General features: G+C 37.5%; 1 protein-coding gene across 1 annotated transcript in view; it reads right to left on the reverse strand.

Annotated features, from left to right (window-relative positions):
• Window positions 1–17,311, reverse strand: part of SUCLG2 (succinate-CoA ligase GDP-forming subunit beta) — a 103,616-nt gene that overhangs the window by 83,932 nt on the left and 2,373 nt on the right. Inside the window, exon 2 of the mRNA XM_010718705.4 lies at window positions 1,010–1,151. Coding sequence (XP_010717007.1) covers window positions 1,010–1,151 — 142 coding nt within the window. The remainder of the gene's footprint in view (window positions 1–1,009; window positions 1,152–17,311) is intronic.

Genomic DNA, 17,311 nt, shown 5'->3' on the forward strand with positions numbered 1-17,311 from the left:
ATTTACTTTCCAGTGTGTAAAACTAAAATACATTTAACTAAGTGGCTTGTGCATTAAGTAGAACATTAAAAAACTTCCTTTCGTTAGACAATTAGACTACAATAACGTTTGTCCTCCTGCATGTTGATTACGGTATATTCATTTAAACAAAAGTTAAATCAAAAGTGGAAAACTACAAAAAATACTGTTATTAGCTTCAGAAAAGTAAAGAACTTTTTTACATCCAGAAATGGGTGAAAAAGGTACTTGAACACATTTCCTTTGGATATGACAAGTGTTACATAAATTTCTTTCTAACCCACAATCTCATCTTAATTACACTAAAATGAAGATGTTGTCTACTGAACCACAACCTTCTCTTCTGACCACTATCAAATCCTTTTGTGATGGTAATTAACTCAACTCACCTTTTCTCTTCTCCTCAGATGGAATAGTATGCATGGACAAACACATATGTAATTTTCTCTTGCATATTTTATTTCTTTGAAGAATGATAGAATATCTGATGCTAAAAGGTTCTGCAGGTGTCTTGTCCACCCCATCTGACTCAAAGCAAGGTCTGCTAAAGTAAGTTGCTCGAACTGCACCCAACTCAGTTCTGAGTAACTTCAAAAATGGAGAGTTCAAAACCTTCTTCTTCTTTTGCTTTTTAATAGAGCAAATGTTTGTTTTTCCACAAGTTTGTTTACTTCCGTTTCTTAAATTTTATCAAGTATACAACATGTATTCACAAGGGTATTCCCCATTCTAAATTGGCAAAATGACTTAGATAGTATCAAGTAAAGACTCCATGCTATATGTTGCCTGCCCTTAAGAAATAAACTTCAGAGAAAATACTTCTGCTAAGCACTGCTGATCATAAATAAAATAAATATTTATGGTTTGGATAATATATCAAACCATTTCAATAAACATCAATTTGAAGATTGTGTACAACTTATTAGAAAGCAATTTATTTTCCAGATTGCTATCTGGTGAAGCAGATTACTCCCATTATCAGTCAACTTACTTAGTCTCTGAGCAGCCTCCAGGGCATCATCTGCAGAATCAGCCACAAAGAATCTCTGAACTGTAACCCCGTGGTCTGCCATCAGCTTTTTGCTTTGGTACTCCTGCAGATTCAGCCATCGTCTGGGGGTTAATTGAACAGCCTAGAAAAATGAGAGGGGAAAATACCATAATGCTCATTAAGAACAGTTCATCAGACAGTCAACTGAGCTCTTCAGCCCTGTGGTTATCTCAAGCCAGCAGCTAAACAACACTGTTTCAGAGGAAAGCTAAAATATGTTATTGATTCACTTAAGTGTTAAGAAAATGCACTTACGTCTTCAAAATACTCTGAAAGCTACAGAAGATATTAAGTCATACACGGTTCCCCGTGTGATCTTGGCTAGCTAAATTGTCTTAGTATTATCAACATACACCAACAACAGCAAACTTCATTTGAACCACTTATGTTCTTATGTTAACCCGAGCTGTAAAAATCCTATTTAAAAAAACATTACCTTAAAAAAAAAAAAATTTATATTAAATCTTTACTTACACTAAATTTTACATCATTTCTCCTAGTAAAATCATTTCTACTTATTCTATGCTTCCATCGTAGCACAACTAGAAAGAACAACAACAACAACAAAAAACAACCAGAGAATTAGCATCACCATATAGGAAACAGCATACTGATATTTTCAGTGGCCCGTTACCTGCGCTCAGTTGGTCACAAGAATGTTTGTAGAAGAATCCAGCACAACTGCACCAGCCATGCAAGGCCAACAGCAGCTAGAGAATTCGTACCTTCCATTCTCAACATGCGTGCTTAGATGATTCTGTGTGTGTATATGCTTATATTTATCACAAATACAAAGATATATATATATATATATACAAAGATATATCTAACAGTTATATACGTGCACACACATCGTGTTTGCTTGTCTTGAAGGTAAAAATATTTTATGTTGACACTTCAGAAGTCAAAGTTCCTCACTGCAGAATATACAGAAAGGACTCTTTCTCCGTGCACAATGAGTTGTTGCATATAAAAACAAGAATTAAGGAGCTGTTAACATTGTGTTATTAGTAAAGTTCTGTAATGCATTTGTTGGTTTCAAGTCAGTAACAAGCATAACAAATACTTCAGGCCCAGCCTTGAAAAAACATTTGGGGCAGATGCAGTGTTAAGGTTTTTGTTTTTAATCACAAGAAACTTTAACTGACTTTTTTTTCCCCCTGAAGTTGTTGAAAGCACACTCCTGAAAACACTATTTATTGGTAATTATATGAATTGCACAGCAAAGAGTGCGTGTTTGCACAGACCTAACACATCTAAGACAGGCTGTATTCCAGGCATCGCTACAGACCAGTCAAGCCCCTCTAATACAAATACAAATAACATCATCAACTAGAAAAACAAGAGAAATAGAGAAGTTATCCTAAAATGTTATCCTGTTATTCTGACTGCTGGCGACAGTGTGAGCACAACTTGTGCCTGAGAAAAATGCTGTTCCCACACAGAGAGACAAAGTGCTGCCCTCCTGGCAGAGAGCCCACAGCCAGCTCTTGGTTCCTCCTGAAGTTCAGGAGCACAGTATGCAAGATAATACTGCATATTCAGAAACATCAGACAAAGAGGACTATTTACTATACTAATACTTTCATCTCTAACAGCATGATAAAAAATATTATCCTAATGTAACTTTATAGTGAAAACAAAAACCACCATGCTAAAGTTGTTCAATAATGCATACCCTTTATCAGAACACTAGAATTTTAAATATTCCATTGCATCAAAAGCAAACCTCTGCCCGCTCCTACTTGCTTTGAAAAATAACACAAAAGACCGATGCATAAAGGCAATACAAAACCCATCTTTTACTGTACATAATCATGGGTTGTTTTTTTTTTTTAGTAAAACTGACTCCCACACAGCTTAAACAGCTACAAAAAGCCAGAATTACACATGTTAAGTTCTTTTAAATGCAACTTGGTTAATAAATTTTAGAAGAATACAATGGCATATTGTCAGTATGCTCTGTGGCTATGTCTAATTCCAGGTATCATACCAGCACCTCAGCATGCTTTATTCCCTCCATGTTACTCAGAGACAACGTGTTATTATGTTTATACAGTGCCTTCAAATTACAATTTAAGCTCACTTTTGTAATTGTTGACTTCTAGTTTGTTTTCCCTATTGTAAGATCTCTGTTAGACTCCAGCAGCTATTGCTCCATGATGATTCCCACAAAGGGATTAATGCTAGAAGCCAAGAGAGGACCTGAAAGTCAATTCTAACCCCACACTAAAACAGGACAGAGAATTTCAACCAAAAGTTGATGCTACAAACCCACAGTTTGCCAGTAACGAGAGGAAAATTTATTCCAAAGAATTAGCAAAGCATTCTTGAGGGTGACAAAGAAAATCCAGCCAAAGAAAGTTTGGCACAGAAAAGAGAAGCCTACAAAAGTAAGGTTAGAAAGCACGTAACTTTGTCTCTTTCAGCTTTACATGATGCTTAGGGAGACCAACTTCTGAAGGCCGAGAGAAGACTTTCAGCCAAGAGTTTTGACAAAAGACAGACTCCTGGCTGCGAATGACAGACTTCATAAAGCGAGTTAGCTCAGCCCACGATTGCATAGCAGAGTACAAGATATTGAGGAAACTGACACAGTCTGTATTAGAAGCTTTGAAGAGCAAGGAACATAAAAAAATTACTTTAAAGCCCTTGTAGTATACACACCATATGTCTTGAGAAGCACAAACAAAATAAAGAGATGAAATAAAGCAAAAGCCTTGAATCTGAAGATGACTGCTCTTTCAAGACTATCTTGAAAACACACAACAGCTGTAAACATTTGTTTTAGGCTTGCAGCACAAAAAAAAAAGTGACCACAAGATGTTAGAAATGCGAGTAAACATGATTCTCCAATCCAATTCCCAGTACAAAGATGCTCTGGTTGCAATAAAAGTCTGAAAGATTTAAAAGGAACAGCAATAAAAAGAATCAGTACACACTCTCGAAAAATCCTTGCCAGATGAAGTTCCTGACCCCCTCAAAAGCATTTACAACAAGCAATCATAAGAATTTGAGATGGCCCTGAAACAGCCTAAGTTTCTGGGGCAGCATAAATTTCCTGCACAGAAATACATACCCACGTTTGCCAGTGCTAACACACAGACACACAGCCTTCAGATATCCAACACAAGAGTCCGCAGCTATGCTTAAGCAGTTTAAGACATACCTATGTTTTATCTGCTTCTTTATGGCAAAGTTGCACTGGAGTACAAGGAGTACAAACTTCATCACAGGAATTCTTTCACTGCAGCTTGTGGAGAAAACACTGCAAACAGTAAGCAGCCTTTGCTGAGACTTAAGTCCCTAAAGAGCACTTATATTTCACTTGTGTAAGAAGATGGCAAGGACTTGAAAACTTTCTACTGGTGACACTTTGCTATTATCCTTATACATTTTTTTCTAACAACAAAACAAATTTAAAAACACATTTTACTAAACTTGTGTATTCTTTCTACTGTAAATACACCTCAACTTTTTCTTTTATGTTAAGCTCTGAACAGCCCAAAGAGGAGAAGCAGGTTTAAAAATGCTTCCCCCTGTCCCTTTAAAAAAAAAATAATAATAAAAATTAAAAAAAAAGACATTTTATTTCTTTTTGTGTTAGCTACAATTTCTATAGAAAAAGATCACTTAAAATCACTCCAAAGAACATACATGAAAGAACTGAAGATCTAGATGGTATGTTTTCATGGACGGGAACAAAGAGAAATTCAAATTAAATTGAAATTAAAGGACAGAAGTATTCACAGCTCTTCTGAAAACTTCAAACAGACCTTACATTACTACAATTAAAAAAAAAGGGGCTTTTATATGAGCTTTTAGTGTCTTATGTGCACAGTATTGGTGGAGAACAACTCTTACTTGAGAATGATATATGCCAGGTAAGTTAAAAGGGTGTTTTTTCTTTAGTTTAAACCGTGGGCAGAAACAAAAATGAGTTCATGAAAATAAGCAAAACATCACTACCAGATACATCCATGATTTTATATAGCTTACGATTTTAAATAATTATAATACTTTTGAGGAGGAATTAAAAAATGTCCTATCAGGAAGCATTTAAGATTAATAAACTTAAATAAGGCTCTTTTACAACTGAATATTTCAGCCAGTACAAGTCTCACCGTGGATTTTCTCCTGCTTGGCACTTTCCAAGGATGTGTGTTTGGGGTTCCCTTCTACTCTCATTTCCCTTCTCCACTTTACAAGAGTTTTGCTACCAAGTCAGACTCATAAAAATACGGAGCAAGTATGTACAGACAGACGAAGCTTTCAGAATAGCACTCTTACAAGAAGTTGACTATTTTGTTATCAACATGCCTTATGTTCCATTACTTTATATACATAGATACCATGTGTCTGGTCCAATTACATATGTACAGTGCTACTAAAATCAGTGATATGGGCATACAAAGAAGTTAAACATCTTTTCTTGGCTGTCTTCACGAGGCAATGTACTTTATAGTGTAATGGTTTATTGACTAGTGCTGCAGAAAAAATTGATTGTTCACATAACCTGCATAACCTCTTATTTTTCCACTGCTTGGTTTGGTTTATTTTATATAAAATACTACGAGTAGCATACAAATAATGTATTCAGAGAGCAGCCAGATTAGATTCTTCCACTACTCAGTTTGCCATTTCTTCAGCTAGCAACAAAAACAAAACAAACAAAAAAGATAGGCTAAATTATATAGATCGTTAATCTGGAGTGGAACTACGAGCACATTTTACAGCAGAAATCAGTTTCAATACATGAAAAAAAAAAAAAAGATTCAGTAAACATTACAAAGAGACAATTCTGTCCTTATACATATGCACCGTTAACTACTCTGACGCACAACATCTTTCAGATGACCCAGGAGATATCCTTGCAGTGCTTGCTTTTTATGTGTGTTCTTTTTTTAAAAAACACGAGAAACTACCCTAATGTATTCACAAAAAGTTGTCAAGTTGCATGTTAACTACTTCAGCAAAACTGCTCAGGAATAACGTTCCACTTATCCACAAATAAGAGCATCAGTAATGCAAGCTTCATCTAATCAAACTACCAGTATTTCTCCCTTTTAGGAATCAGCACATTGAGGGGTCAGCTCAGCTTGTTCCTTCATTCTCTTGCTTCCTTGGTGAAGCCACCTCTGGGGGGAACTATTAAGCACTGTGTATTTTCCTTAAACATGGATGAAATGCTGAACTCTCCTTTTCTGCAAGTACATGAAGAAAGAGGAAAAGAAGGACGGAGAGGTCAACCTGGTGAAAAAAGCAACGCTGATCACTACTATGAACTTTTACTCTTAAGAAATTAGTTGCAATAAATGTTGTACTACTTATGCCTGATTCCACATGAAAACGCATTGGCTAGGAATGTACATTAACTGCCTTCCCACACTGAGTTCAGTAATCACATTTAGACAATTCCTTTTAAAAGTGTAACCTTGAAGATATGGTTTCCCTTGGCAAGTCTTTTCAGGTGGAACTTTCAGAAAGTGCCACACACAATCAGCACTAATAAAAAACAACAACAAAATCACCATTCAGCAAATTTCAGGGGTAACTGAACATCCCTTGGCACAGCTATAAAATCTGAACAGCTCCACTGTTTACATGAACTTAATGGACTTTATTGCACCGATGTTAAACGCAAGACACACTTTAGTCATAGCCAACATTCCCTTTCCATCCATAGCAGGAAAACCAGTATTAACTACATTAAACAAATATGGACCACTTAAAAGCACCTGAAAGTAAAGCTGGTCAAATAAACGCATAATAATTTTCCCCTCTGCTGCTCCACTGAAGTGACATAGCATAATAGGTCCAGCATAAAGTGGTTCTACCAACACAAAGCCTCTGGATGAATGCAGATTATATGAGAAATGCACATAACATCAAGTTTCATAAATACAGACTACCCTGTAATGGTTATACCACAAAGAAGTCATGTGGGGAGAAAAACTTGGTTCTCTATGGGGAAATCTTTCAGATGCATCCTGCCTCAAAACTAAGAAGTGTGCATAACTTACGTTATATAAAATAAAAGCATCCAGCCAAAAATCCATTTGCTTACCCATCACATCCTACAGCATTCCAGTTTATTCGATTTGTGTAATACAATTCCAAGCGCATATGAAAGAAACAGATACACCATGATGACAGTAATGAAACAGCATACCATTCATCAATATAGGAAATAAACTTTTATTATATTTATTGACATACAGCTGCTGTAATTGACAAAGTTGTAGTAGAAGTTCGTAACAAAAAGGAGCATCAAAAATACAGCTAAGTGGCAGGCTTCCTTATAAACCAGTTCAGAGAGCAATACATTTTACTATGTTATATACTTGAATTATGCCACATAAGGTACTGAAAACAAACTAGAATACTTAGTTTGCTGGCAGTACGGATGTCAAAAAAAATGAGTATTAGTAGTGTTATTCTGACTAGAAACAAAACCTTAGGAAAAATGCAGTATATTGAATGTAAAGTTCATCACACATGTAAGTCATGAAATGCAAATGTACAGAAATTACAACAAATCATTAAGTAGCAAAAGAAAATAGAAAGACTCCTGGTAAGAAAGATGGGCTCTAAGGTCTGCTACGTTAAGTCAAACCACACATCCTCTTCTCCCCAAAGATAACTAATGCCCTGCAACTATATGCCACAACAGATGATGGAGAATGTCCTTCCCAGGTGACACCATCTAGGCTATCACGAATCAGTTCTCACTTTCCAAGACAGCAGCAGACCCCCAGACTTCAGAATCACAGAGGAAAGCATTTTCCACCAGCACCCCAAAGTGCTGACTTCAGATTGAATGCAATACAGCACACAGTTCACTTTGATATTAGCAGAGACCAGCTTAACCAAGCAGTGGGCATTTTCAGCAACACTTCAATCCATGCTTCTGTGATATATTTGACTCAGTTAGGAAATTAGCTTTATCCTTTCATATGAAGCCTTGAATATTTTTTCTGACAAAAAATAAATTTTCCACATATTTTTTCCACAGCGGTTAGAAATTATTTCTTGTTAAAATTACTATCAAAACACTGTAAATCACCTTGATATCAAGTAGTGTTGCTTCAGCTTCAAATCTTTCAGTTCCAAATTTACTGCTCAGAACACAAAGCACCCTGCACAGTAAAAAGAACTATGCCTCATAAGAAGAGAGGGAAAAAGTGTTCACGCTTTCAAGTTCTTTAAGGCTACAGCATTTTGATCAATAAACTGCCGGAGCAATTTACTTTTTTACACCACTGACCTGTAGACTCACTTTTCAGAACGAGTGAGATCTGTTGCTGCAGCTGTTGAGGTTTATGTAACACAACTTCCAACAAAACAAACAAACAAACATGAAATATGGCACTTTGCTGCTGTTTACTAAAGCCAGGCAGTTGATTCTGGTGGGGAATTCTTACTACTCCTCCTAACAGCTCCGTGATTCTTTGAAACAAGCTACTCACATTAAATAAAAAAGTGACTCTATTTGTGTGCATGAAAAAAAGGAGAAAAAGTGGTGGTTTGGTTAAAAGAGCAGCATCAAACGTTAATGTTACTATTAGGGTTTTTGCTGGTAAGCTGTTTACAAAAGTGAGAGTCAAATGGTGGAGGGCATGGCCAAGAGTTTCAAAACTGTAATTTTTTAATTTTTTTTTTTTAAGTATGCAAATTTAAAGTTCCCAAACAGCAAAGCAGGCAATGTTTTCCATTTAGAAGTTCATACTACTGAAAATCAAGCTGCTATGTTGAATAAATCCTGATAGCAAAGCCTAACATTAAATCCTGCACTGGAAAATCTTTGCCTAGCATTGCCTCAATATTGTTTTTCAATCACCCAAATTCTGATTTATTCAAAAGTGAGCATTCTGTCTCTGCAAACACTAATCTACCCTTAAGTCATGCTTAAGCAAAAGAAGTGCATCAGCTCAGTCCAGAGGCAGTTCAGTGACTTTTACAGAGTAGCACTCTTCAGCAATCAAACAACTGCTCCATGTGCTCCTGCCATCCCAGAAAGCTGCTTCTGCCTTCAGTCCTGCCTCACACCTACCTGCAGCTCTCCAACCACACCTGACATTGGTTTAGACTTCACCAATTTCCCATATAATGCTGACATTGCCTCATGCATTTTATTGCACCACTGTTAATGTTAATAGGAATACGATGTCTTATAATCACAAGAATGGAGAAGCCAAGGTGTCTGTTGCTACAAGACTGCGGTTTCCCTGTTTAAAACAGGGCTTTTGAAAAATATATATGATTACAGGAGGTGTTTATATCAAGATTTTAATTCTAGTTCATGCAACAGAAACAGTTATTAGTTAAATCCTTCCCTGAAGACTTTCACAAAGTTTGTGGAAAAGCCAATTTCTCTTGTCAAGTTGCAAGGTTCTTTTAATAGAAGCCACTGCAAAGGAGAGATAGGAAGGCAGAAATCACAGCACTTCCCAGCAGGAAACATCAGGACAGTTAGAAATGAGAAATAAAGTAACTAAACTAGGTTCTGTTTCTAAAATTGGCATGTTACTGTTTTAGATGAAGAGCTAGGGAAGACATATTTAGCCATCCTAGGTTGGACGGTTGGATGGAAGTTGGAACATCAGGAGTGCATCCATCAGTTTGAAAGCGTCTTGTTGCTATCAAGGCTTTTTGTTCTACTCCTTCGCTGAAGCCCAACTTCTAAACATTCACCCACAGATCCAATCTGGAACAGTGCTCTAACAAATGCCACAATCAGAGGAGGACTCCGGAACCATGACAGGAAGACAGCAACAAATTGGCTCATGCTATTCTCCATTTTGAAACAAATTTACAAAGTCAAATAGGTCAGATTAGAAAAGGAAAAGTGCCTGGATAGTTCCTGTTCCATTTTACTTCAGTCACTGCAGGGCACACACAAAAATCCAAGCTTTTGTATGAGTTTTAGAGGCATCTCAGTTATTGAATATCTCTAGAATATCTCTCAGCATTGCAGATAAAATGGTACGGCTCAGTTAAACTTTGCCAGTTTCTAAGTAAATGCACTCTTAGAAGAAGTGGGGCTGGAAAAAACTAAACAGTTTTACAAAACTGTAAAGCCTCCTTTAACAGCTCTCCTGAATGTTCTTGAGAGCTCACTGCTAAAAGGAACATTTTTAGTTCAAGAGTTCCTGAACATTTTTCTCTACAACTCCATGCCACATCCTTTTGCTTTTACCTTGTCCGCCTTCCTGTCCCTTTATAATCAGTCTGATTGCAAACTGATTGTTTCCAAGTTTAGCCTCTGCTCTGCCCTAGAACTGACGCACTGTGCTGCGGTGTTCCTACACTGCACACCTCACTTGGGCCATTAGCTCAAGAAAAAAAAAAAAAAAAGATAAGAACACTACACAGTTCTGTTCCAGTATGTCTTTAAGTCATGTTTACAAATGCAGCTTTCTGATTTACCCTTCTGTTTACATCTCATGCAAAGAAGCAGAGACAAGAATGAACTGGAAGCGAGTCCTTCAATCATTGCGGATTTAAAGCCTCCAGTAATGATTATACTTTACAGACTTTTTTGCAGCTTGCTTACACACAGGGATTTTGACAGCTATTCTGTAAATACACTCTCCCACCCACTAAGCTCCATTGTGTAAACTACAAGGAACAAGCACAGGGTCAGACTTGAGCTCTTTCTGTCAGCCTTATTCTCCTTATCTTGAAAACCAGCATCTGAGCCCATCTCCTTGTGCACTATGAGGCAGATTTTAGCAGCTACCACCTGGACAATCTTCATGGGTGTGTGTGGACACACTGAGGACTGCAGATCTCAGGAGTACAAGAAGCAATGGCAGGAAGAAAAGCCCCTCATCAGGAAGCCCCTGACCCCAGGACTCCCTTTGCCACAACTTGCCACCTGTTGCTCAGCACTCGGTTCTGTTTGGCAGCCACGGGTTCATCCTGAATTAAGGAGTGCATGGCCAAATCCTTCACAGTCCCGCACCACAATGCAGGGTAGTGACAAGGCCTCTCTTTACATACAAACACCAAAATAGAAATTGCTGCAAATTAAGTGCCAGAGCATTTCGGACACCGACAAGTTCTCTGATGCATTCTACTTAGCAATGAAAGGCTGACTGCACAGAGCTGAACCCGTTCAAATCCCACTGAAGTCCAGCTGAGAGGTGAATCACTGAGTTCTGAAACGCAGCCTAACTAAGGCGAGCTCCTCATCCTACAAGATCACACTGAAACCTTCCAGTTTGAACAACATGGTTAAGGCCGTGTAAGAAGTAGGATGGCAATAAAACAAAGCTGCCTGCTTGGGCATTGAGCTCTCAGTCCCCTGTCCTGGATGGGCAGCATGCCCTCAGCTTACTTCAGAAACCATTTGGAAAAAATGTATGTATCTTGCATTCTTTAATTAAACCTTGTAAATAAAACAATATTAAAAATACTTATTGTACATCCACATAAGCTCTGCACTTCTGGAATCAATTTTCAGAGCCTTTGCTTGGTCAAAAAGAAGAATACAAATTCACAGATTCAGTTTTTCCTTTTCTCAGTGTGCTAGCTATCAATAGAGCTCTTTTGCATTAGTAATTAATTTTAGTCAAATAAGGCCCATTTTATTTATTTGAAACTTGAAAGCTTTCAGAAAAGCACACTTTCCTGACCTAAAAAATAAAGGCTTTGAAGTACCTGATGAAAATCAGCTCACCCCTGTATACAACTGAGTCATAAGTCGCAGAAAATACTGTGATACATTACCTCCCTTTGTAAATGAAGGAAGACTGCTGGTGATATGCATTACTTCGCCAGAATGGGAACAGTGCTACCTTCCTCACATAAATCAGAAATAGTCATTTATTTTAAATGCATTATTTCTGCTCTCACCTTACGAAGTGTTTAAGCTTCCTCATTTTTACAAGACTTAAATCACATTTTTATGCAACTACGAAGAAGGGTCCCACATATTAAATACAGCCAGGAAAAAATAACTTGAAAACTATATTGCCACCAACCATGAAATATAAAGAGTATGAATATAAAGAGCCCACTGTGAACGTTTTCTACAGCTGACTCTAATTAAGCTTCCTGAATTATTAGGAACCTCAAAGCATGGTCAGCATGTTTCTGAACTCCGGGCTCAAATAATCACACCTATCAAAGAAGTTTCTTGCACTTGCCATGCCCTAGAAAAAAAGTGTTAGAAATCACTGATGTTTTAAGAAAAACACCAATTAAATGTCAATTTAGACAGTCTAAGCTCTCTTTCTCAACATACAGAAGCAAATATGAAACATAATCACAGTTTTTGTTCCAGCTCTTCAATACTTGGATGAAATCATGATAATTTCCACGCTACCTAATTATGTCATCACAAAGATTATGGCTTTGAGCACTAAGCAGCATAACACTCCAAAGCAATAAACATGCAAATGTCCACAGCAGTAGAGAAATATAGGGAAGTATCTGCAGTACAGTCTTGCTGCATGCATAAGTCATAACTGGTTTACCAAACAACTGCACTGTATGGAATGGACTGCAACATTTTCTAACCCAGAAGCACCACAAAACTGACTGATCCACAGCTTTTGTTTAAATCACCTTTTATTCTTAAAAGCACTTGGTTTTAGGAAGAGGACTTAGACCTATATGCAGTGAATGTAAAGGAATGAACATACAAGAGGAAAGGCAGGCTCCTGGTTGTCTTGGCACAGCTGCACAGAAATCAGAACCTGTCACAGAATAGAGGATGAAAGCATGCTTTTTAACAGGAAACCAAAGGTTATGAGCATTTTTCCTTACTCTGTGGGACACTTTTTCTTTATTAATATTTCTTCATTATTCACTCTGAAAATTCACCCTGCTGCCATCCTCAAATCTCAAAGCAAGTCTGGAACACCACGAGCAGCATTATCTCTTCATCATCAAACAGACTGACCTTAAAGTCTATTTCTACATTTCTTACACCACTGATCAAACATTCCAGGCAAATAAAAGTCTATTTTAAGTCATCTTTAAAACAAAGCCACCTCAAGTTTCTTGCCTTCTGGAAACTCAGGTGCATTCATCGCCTGTGCTCGGCTGTTTGCAAGGACTGAGGCTTTCAGACATGTAGAAGTGCAGTGCACAATAAAAGCTAATCAGCGAGCCAAGGGGTAGAGGAGAGCAATCCTTCACCAGAAACACATTCATCAAGTAGCTCTTAAGGAACACTACCTACCTGCAAGCTGATAACATTAATCAGGCACTAAGCAACCAAAGGCACCAATAAAGCCAATGTCAACCCAAGTGGCTGCTCATAAAAGACAACAGAGTAATGAAGTCACAAGTCTCATGTAAGAGGGAGGCAAGGAGGAAAGCACCAACTCTGTAGGGTCAGCAACTCAGCGCTGCTGTGTCCAAACCTTGTGTGAGGATCCCAACTCCACTGCACAACCCCAATGCCTGAAAACAAATTTGTAGACAACTTGGAATGATGGATGGTTTTTCAGAATATCTTTGTTACTAAATCTTCAAAGAAATAAGGTGGGTTACTGTGGTGAGTGAATTAAAAAGACGTTTTACTTTTTAATCATAAAATCTAACTTCATTTCACTCTTAGCAGGAGCTACCAGTGGGATGTGACATGAGCCTCCTCTGCACTGGTGGAAGAAAGCACTGAGAAATGATCAGAGATTGTAACCCTAAATCTAAAACAAGTTCCAGGACTTGAAGAGAAGTCAAACCCTCCAGCTTCCTCTGCGTGCCATGGTTTTGTCTCCTTGTATAGACTACAGGTTAGCAAGAAAACTGACTGACCACAATAACCTCTGTTAACACCACATAGAGAAGTAATTACTGAGAGGACATGGGAAAAGACCCTAGATGGGCAGGTTATGCAGCAAGGTTCCTTTGTTTCTGGCTGACATCTGACATAAGACCTATGCAGCTCCTAGAACCCAGAATTACAACAGCCCTAACACTGTTAGGTAAATAAAATGTAGCCCTAAAAAAAATACTCTGAATACATGCTATTCCCCAGCCCCATCTCTCTCAGTGTTTCACAACGTGTTTAACACAAGCTCTAAATACCAGCTCTTCTGTTCCCTATATTTACAACATTGCTGTAAACTATTTTAAACTGAGTCATCTAACTAAGAAACAAACCCAGACTGAAACTCTGCATGAAAGAATTTAATTAAATACTTTCACTGTTTCCAATGTGTTTAGAGAGGCAGAGTTGAAGAAGCTAAATAATTTAGGGGAAAATAAATTTCTTATGCCATCTTCAGACCTTAAACAGCTAAGCAAGAAAGCTGATGATAATGAAAAGCATTCTGCTGCTTTTAATAGCACTTTCATCTGTAATTTTCGTCGATATCTGTGTTATCTTTACCTATCACTTATCTATAATTTGCATATGTAATCTTTCCCAAAACTGTAATTTCCCAGACAGTTTCATACCAAAATTATGTAGAAGCAACTTTTTTTTTTCTTTGCAAGGCTGTAGCTGCTTTCTTGGCTGCCACTAAATAAGCAGATGTCAAATTAAGCTGTTCTTTTGCCTGTAGATCCCTCAAAGGAAGAAAACCAACCAAAAAAAAAAAAAAAAAAGAAAGCACCATTCCACAAGTGACTTGTTCCTGGCTTCTAATTCGCAGCTTCAGATTTTTTAGGTCTTGAGCAAGAAGACAACTCTACCAAATAGAATCAAACATCTTCCGTACTTTTCCATCCCAGGCAATTCCTACAAAATTTTCACATCTCCCAAAGAATTTAAGTAGACAGGAGTTAGATGCCAAAGCAAAGTAACTACAGTAAGTGTGATGTCTCTTTCGTCCTGACACAAATGGAGACTCTTGTTCATTGCTTATATTGCTCAGGGTCTATCTACCCCTAAAATACCTTGCTGTTTTTCATCTTTCCCAGCTATTGCTCCCACGAGTTTGCTCATTGCTCCAGCAGTATTATAAGCACATGCTGTATGAATGCATGTTTGAAGTTGCTGCTACCAATGCTCTCAAAAAAAAAATCTATCCATTTTCAGACAAATAAAATCATCCCATTTACAATTTAATCATCGAAAGCAAACAAATATGCAAAAATCCTCTTGCTCCACATTGAGTTAACGCCCACCAAATCCTGAAGGTCAATATTGCATCTCGCCCACCTTCCTTAAGACAAACAGGACTTACCACAGTATTCCATCTTAACTTCTCCCTTAGTTTGATATCTTTACCTACTGTTACCTGGTTAAAATAAGATCAATAGCTCACTATTAATTATGGATCAATGCTTAATTACCATTCCCAAAGTTACTGTCATAATCAGTTGCAGTGATAACCCGATTCCTGTCTGCGTCCTGTGTTTTATTAAAATGCTGAGGGGGGAGATGAGCATTCAGCTCTGATACACAGATGGCTAGAAACTGGCTTCATCAGCAGAGAATATTAAAGAAGGGAATTTTCTGTAGAAAATCCTTAGGGCATATGCTTAAAGCTGCAGATTATAGTCTCAAACATACCCAGAAAGATTGGACTGTCTCAGGCAATAATGAGCTGAGCTGCTTTGCTGCAGGTGTGGACCACAGAAACAAAAGAATAAATCAGGAAGGGTTCAGTAATCCCAGAACTGTCCCAATAAGTGCCTCCTCGAGATGGGGCAGGGATCATTTCTAGGCACTAAATTAACTTCCAACTAAAAATGAATATTCAAAACAAAAGGGGAAAATTATCTACTCTTAAGAAACAACCAAACTTCAAGCATTTCTACACACACACCACTTTTCTATATTCCCAAAAGAACCTCACCATCTTCCCACATCCCTCAGAACATCCTTGTTGGCAGTCAGACTAAATAAAACTGAAAAATAAACAAATAAATAAAGAATTGCCACACACACTGACAGTATTTCAGGGAAGAAGAATAGGAAGAAAGAAGAAAATTTCTCAGACACCTGTAAAGGAAACAGAATTTGTCTACTAACACCTCAGGAGACTGATCAATGAAAAAAAGCACTTGCTTTTATAGAAAAAAAAATTAGTTAATCCTAAATGTACCCAAGCAAGGGCTATCTTTGGGTGAACTGGTTGGCAGTTCAGAAGATGGAAGAGTTTACCGGTCCATGGCCAGGTTTAAGAACACAGATGTCCCAGGTAATTCTCAACCAAATGCTATTCATGAAGCCTACCCCTTCTCAGCTCACTGGCCCTATCCTCTGAATATATTTAGATGAATTACAAAGAATGGCCAATGAAAATTGCAAAATCCTCCAATGAGGATTCTCTAACTGTGCTTAAGGGAACTTCCAGGAAGGAATGGGCCAAAATTCTGCTGTGTATTGGCACTTCAGTGCTGCCTACAGTTCAAAGAGGACCGTAATTTGTTTTTTTTTTTATTTTTATTTAGGCACACATAATAGAAAATATTACTTGTGGAAGTCAGGAGACTCATGTAATGCCTTCTAAATGTAAAATATTAGAAATTATAGTGAAACTAACAACCAGGGAAAGCCAAATATAGAAGCAGACTGAACCTTCAAGAAACTTTCAACAACTTAACAGAAAGCCAAGAAAAAAGCAAGATTTCTGGCACATGAGTAGCTGCTGAAGTCATGTATTACAAGTTATTGAAAATAATGCTTTCCCTTGCATGGAAGATCATTAACTTCACTTACAGCTGATAACTTCTTAACAAAGACAAAACTTCCTCCATTCAGCATTAACGAGGCTTCACAAGTTGTCAAGTTTAGGAACTGAAGGCATCTGCAGAGAACAATCTTGACTATTTTTAACCCACACAGAAATCAGTAGATTTTAAAGCAGGAATATTGCTGCATACAATCTTTTCTTACTTACCTTAAAATATTTTCAACATGCATGAAATTTGGAAATGTTACGGTAGGACTGAGGATGAGTTTTGAAGGCCAGCATAGGGCTGTATAATGCACTATTATCTGATCATTGTATTAGAAAATTTGAGAGTTACCTTCAGCATTTTATTATGATTCTGACTTAATTGTTCCTTATTTATATTCATCACTGAAATTCACTGCATCTGAAGCTATTTTGAAAACACAGCATTCTCCCAAAGGGCTGAATCCAACTCCCATTCAAATAAACAGCCTTCAACGGAGCCTATTTGTTGCTAGCCAACAAGATTGAATTCTGCTGCAGAATGGTCCCTGGAGCGTTTGTCACAGCTCTTTACAAATACTGCTCCAGTAAGAGCAGGTCTAAATACGCTTGTCCACAAGCACTGCAGACAACTGAAATTTATCTTTTATCTTCT

The sequence above is a fragment of the Meleagris gallopavo genome, chromosome 14 (genome assembly GCF_905368555.1).
Source record: "Meleagris gallopavo chromosome 14, MGAL_WU_HG_1.1, whole genome shotgun sequence".
Classification (NCBI taxonomy): domain Eukaryota; kingdom Metazoa; phylum Chordata; class Aves; order Galliformes; family Phasianidae; genus Meleagris; species Meleagris gallopavo.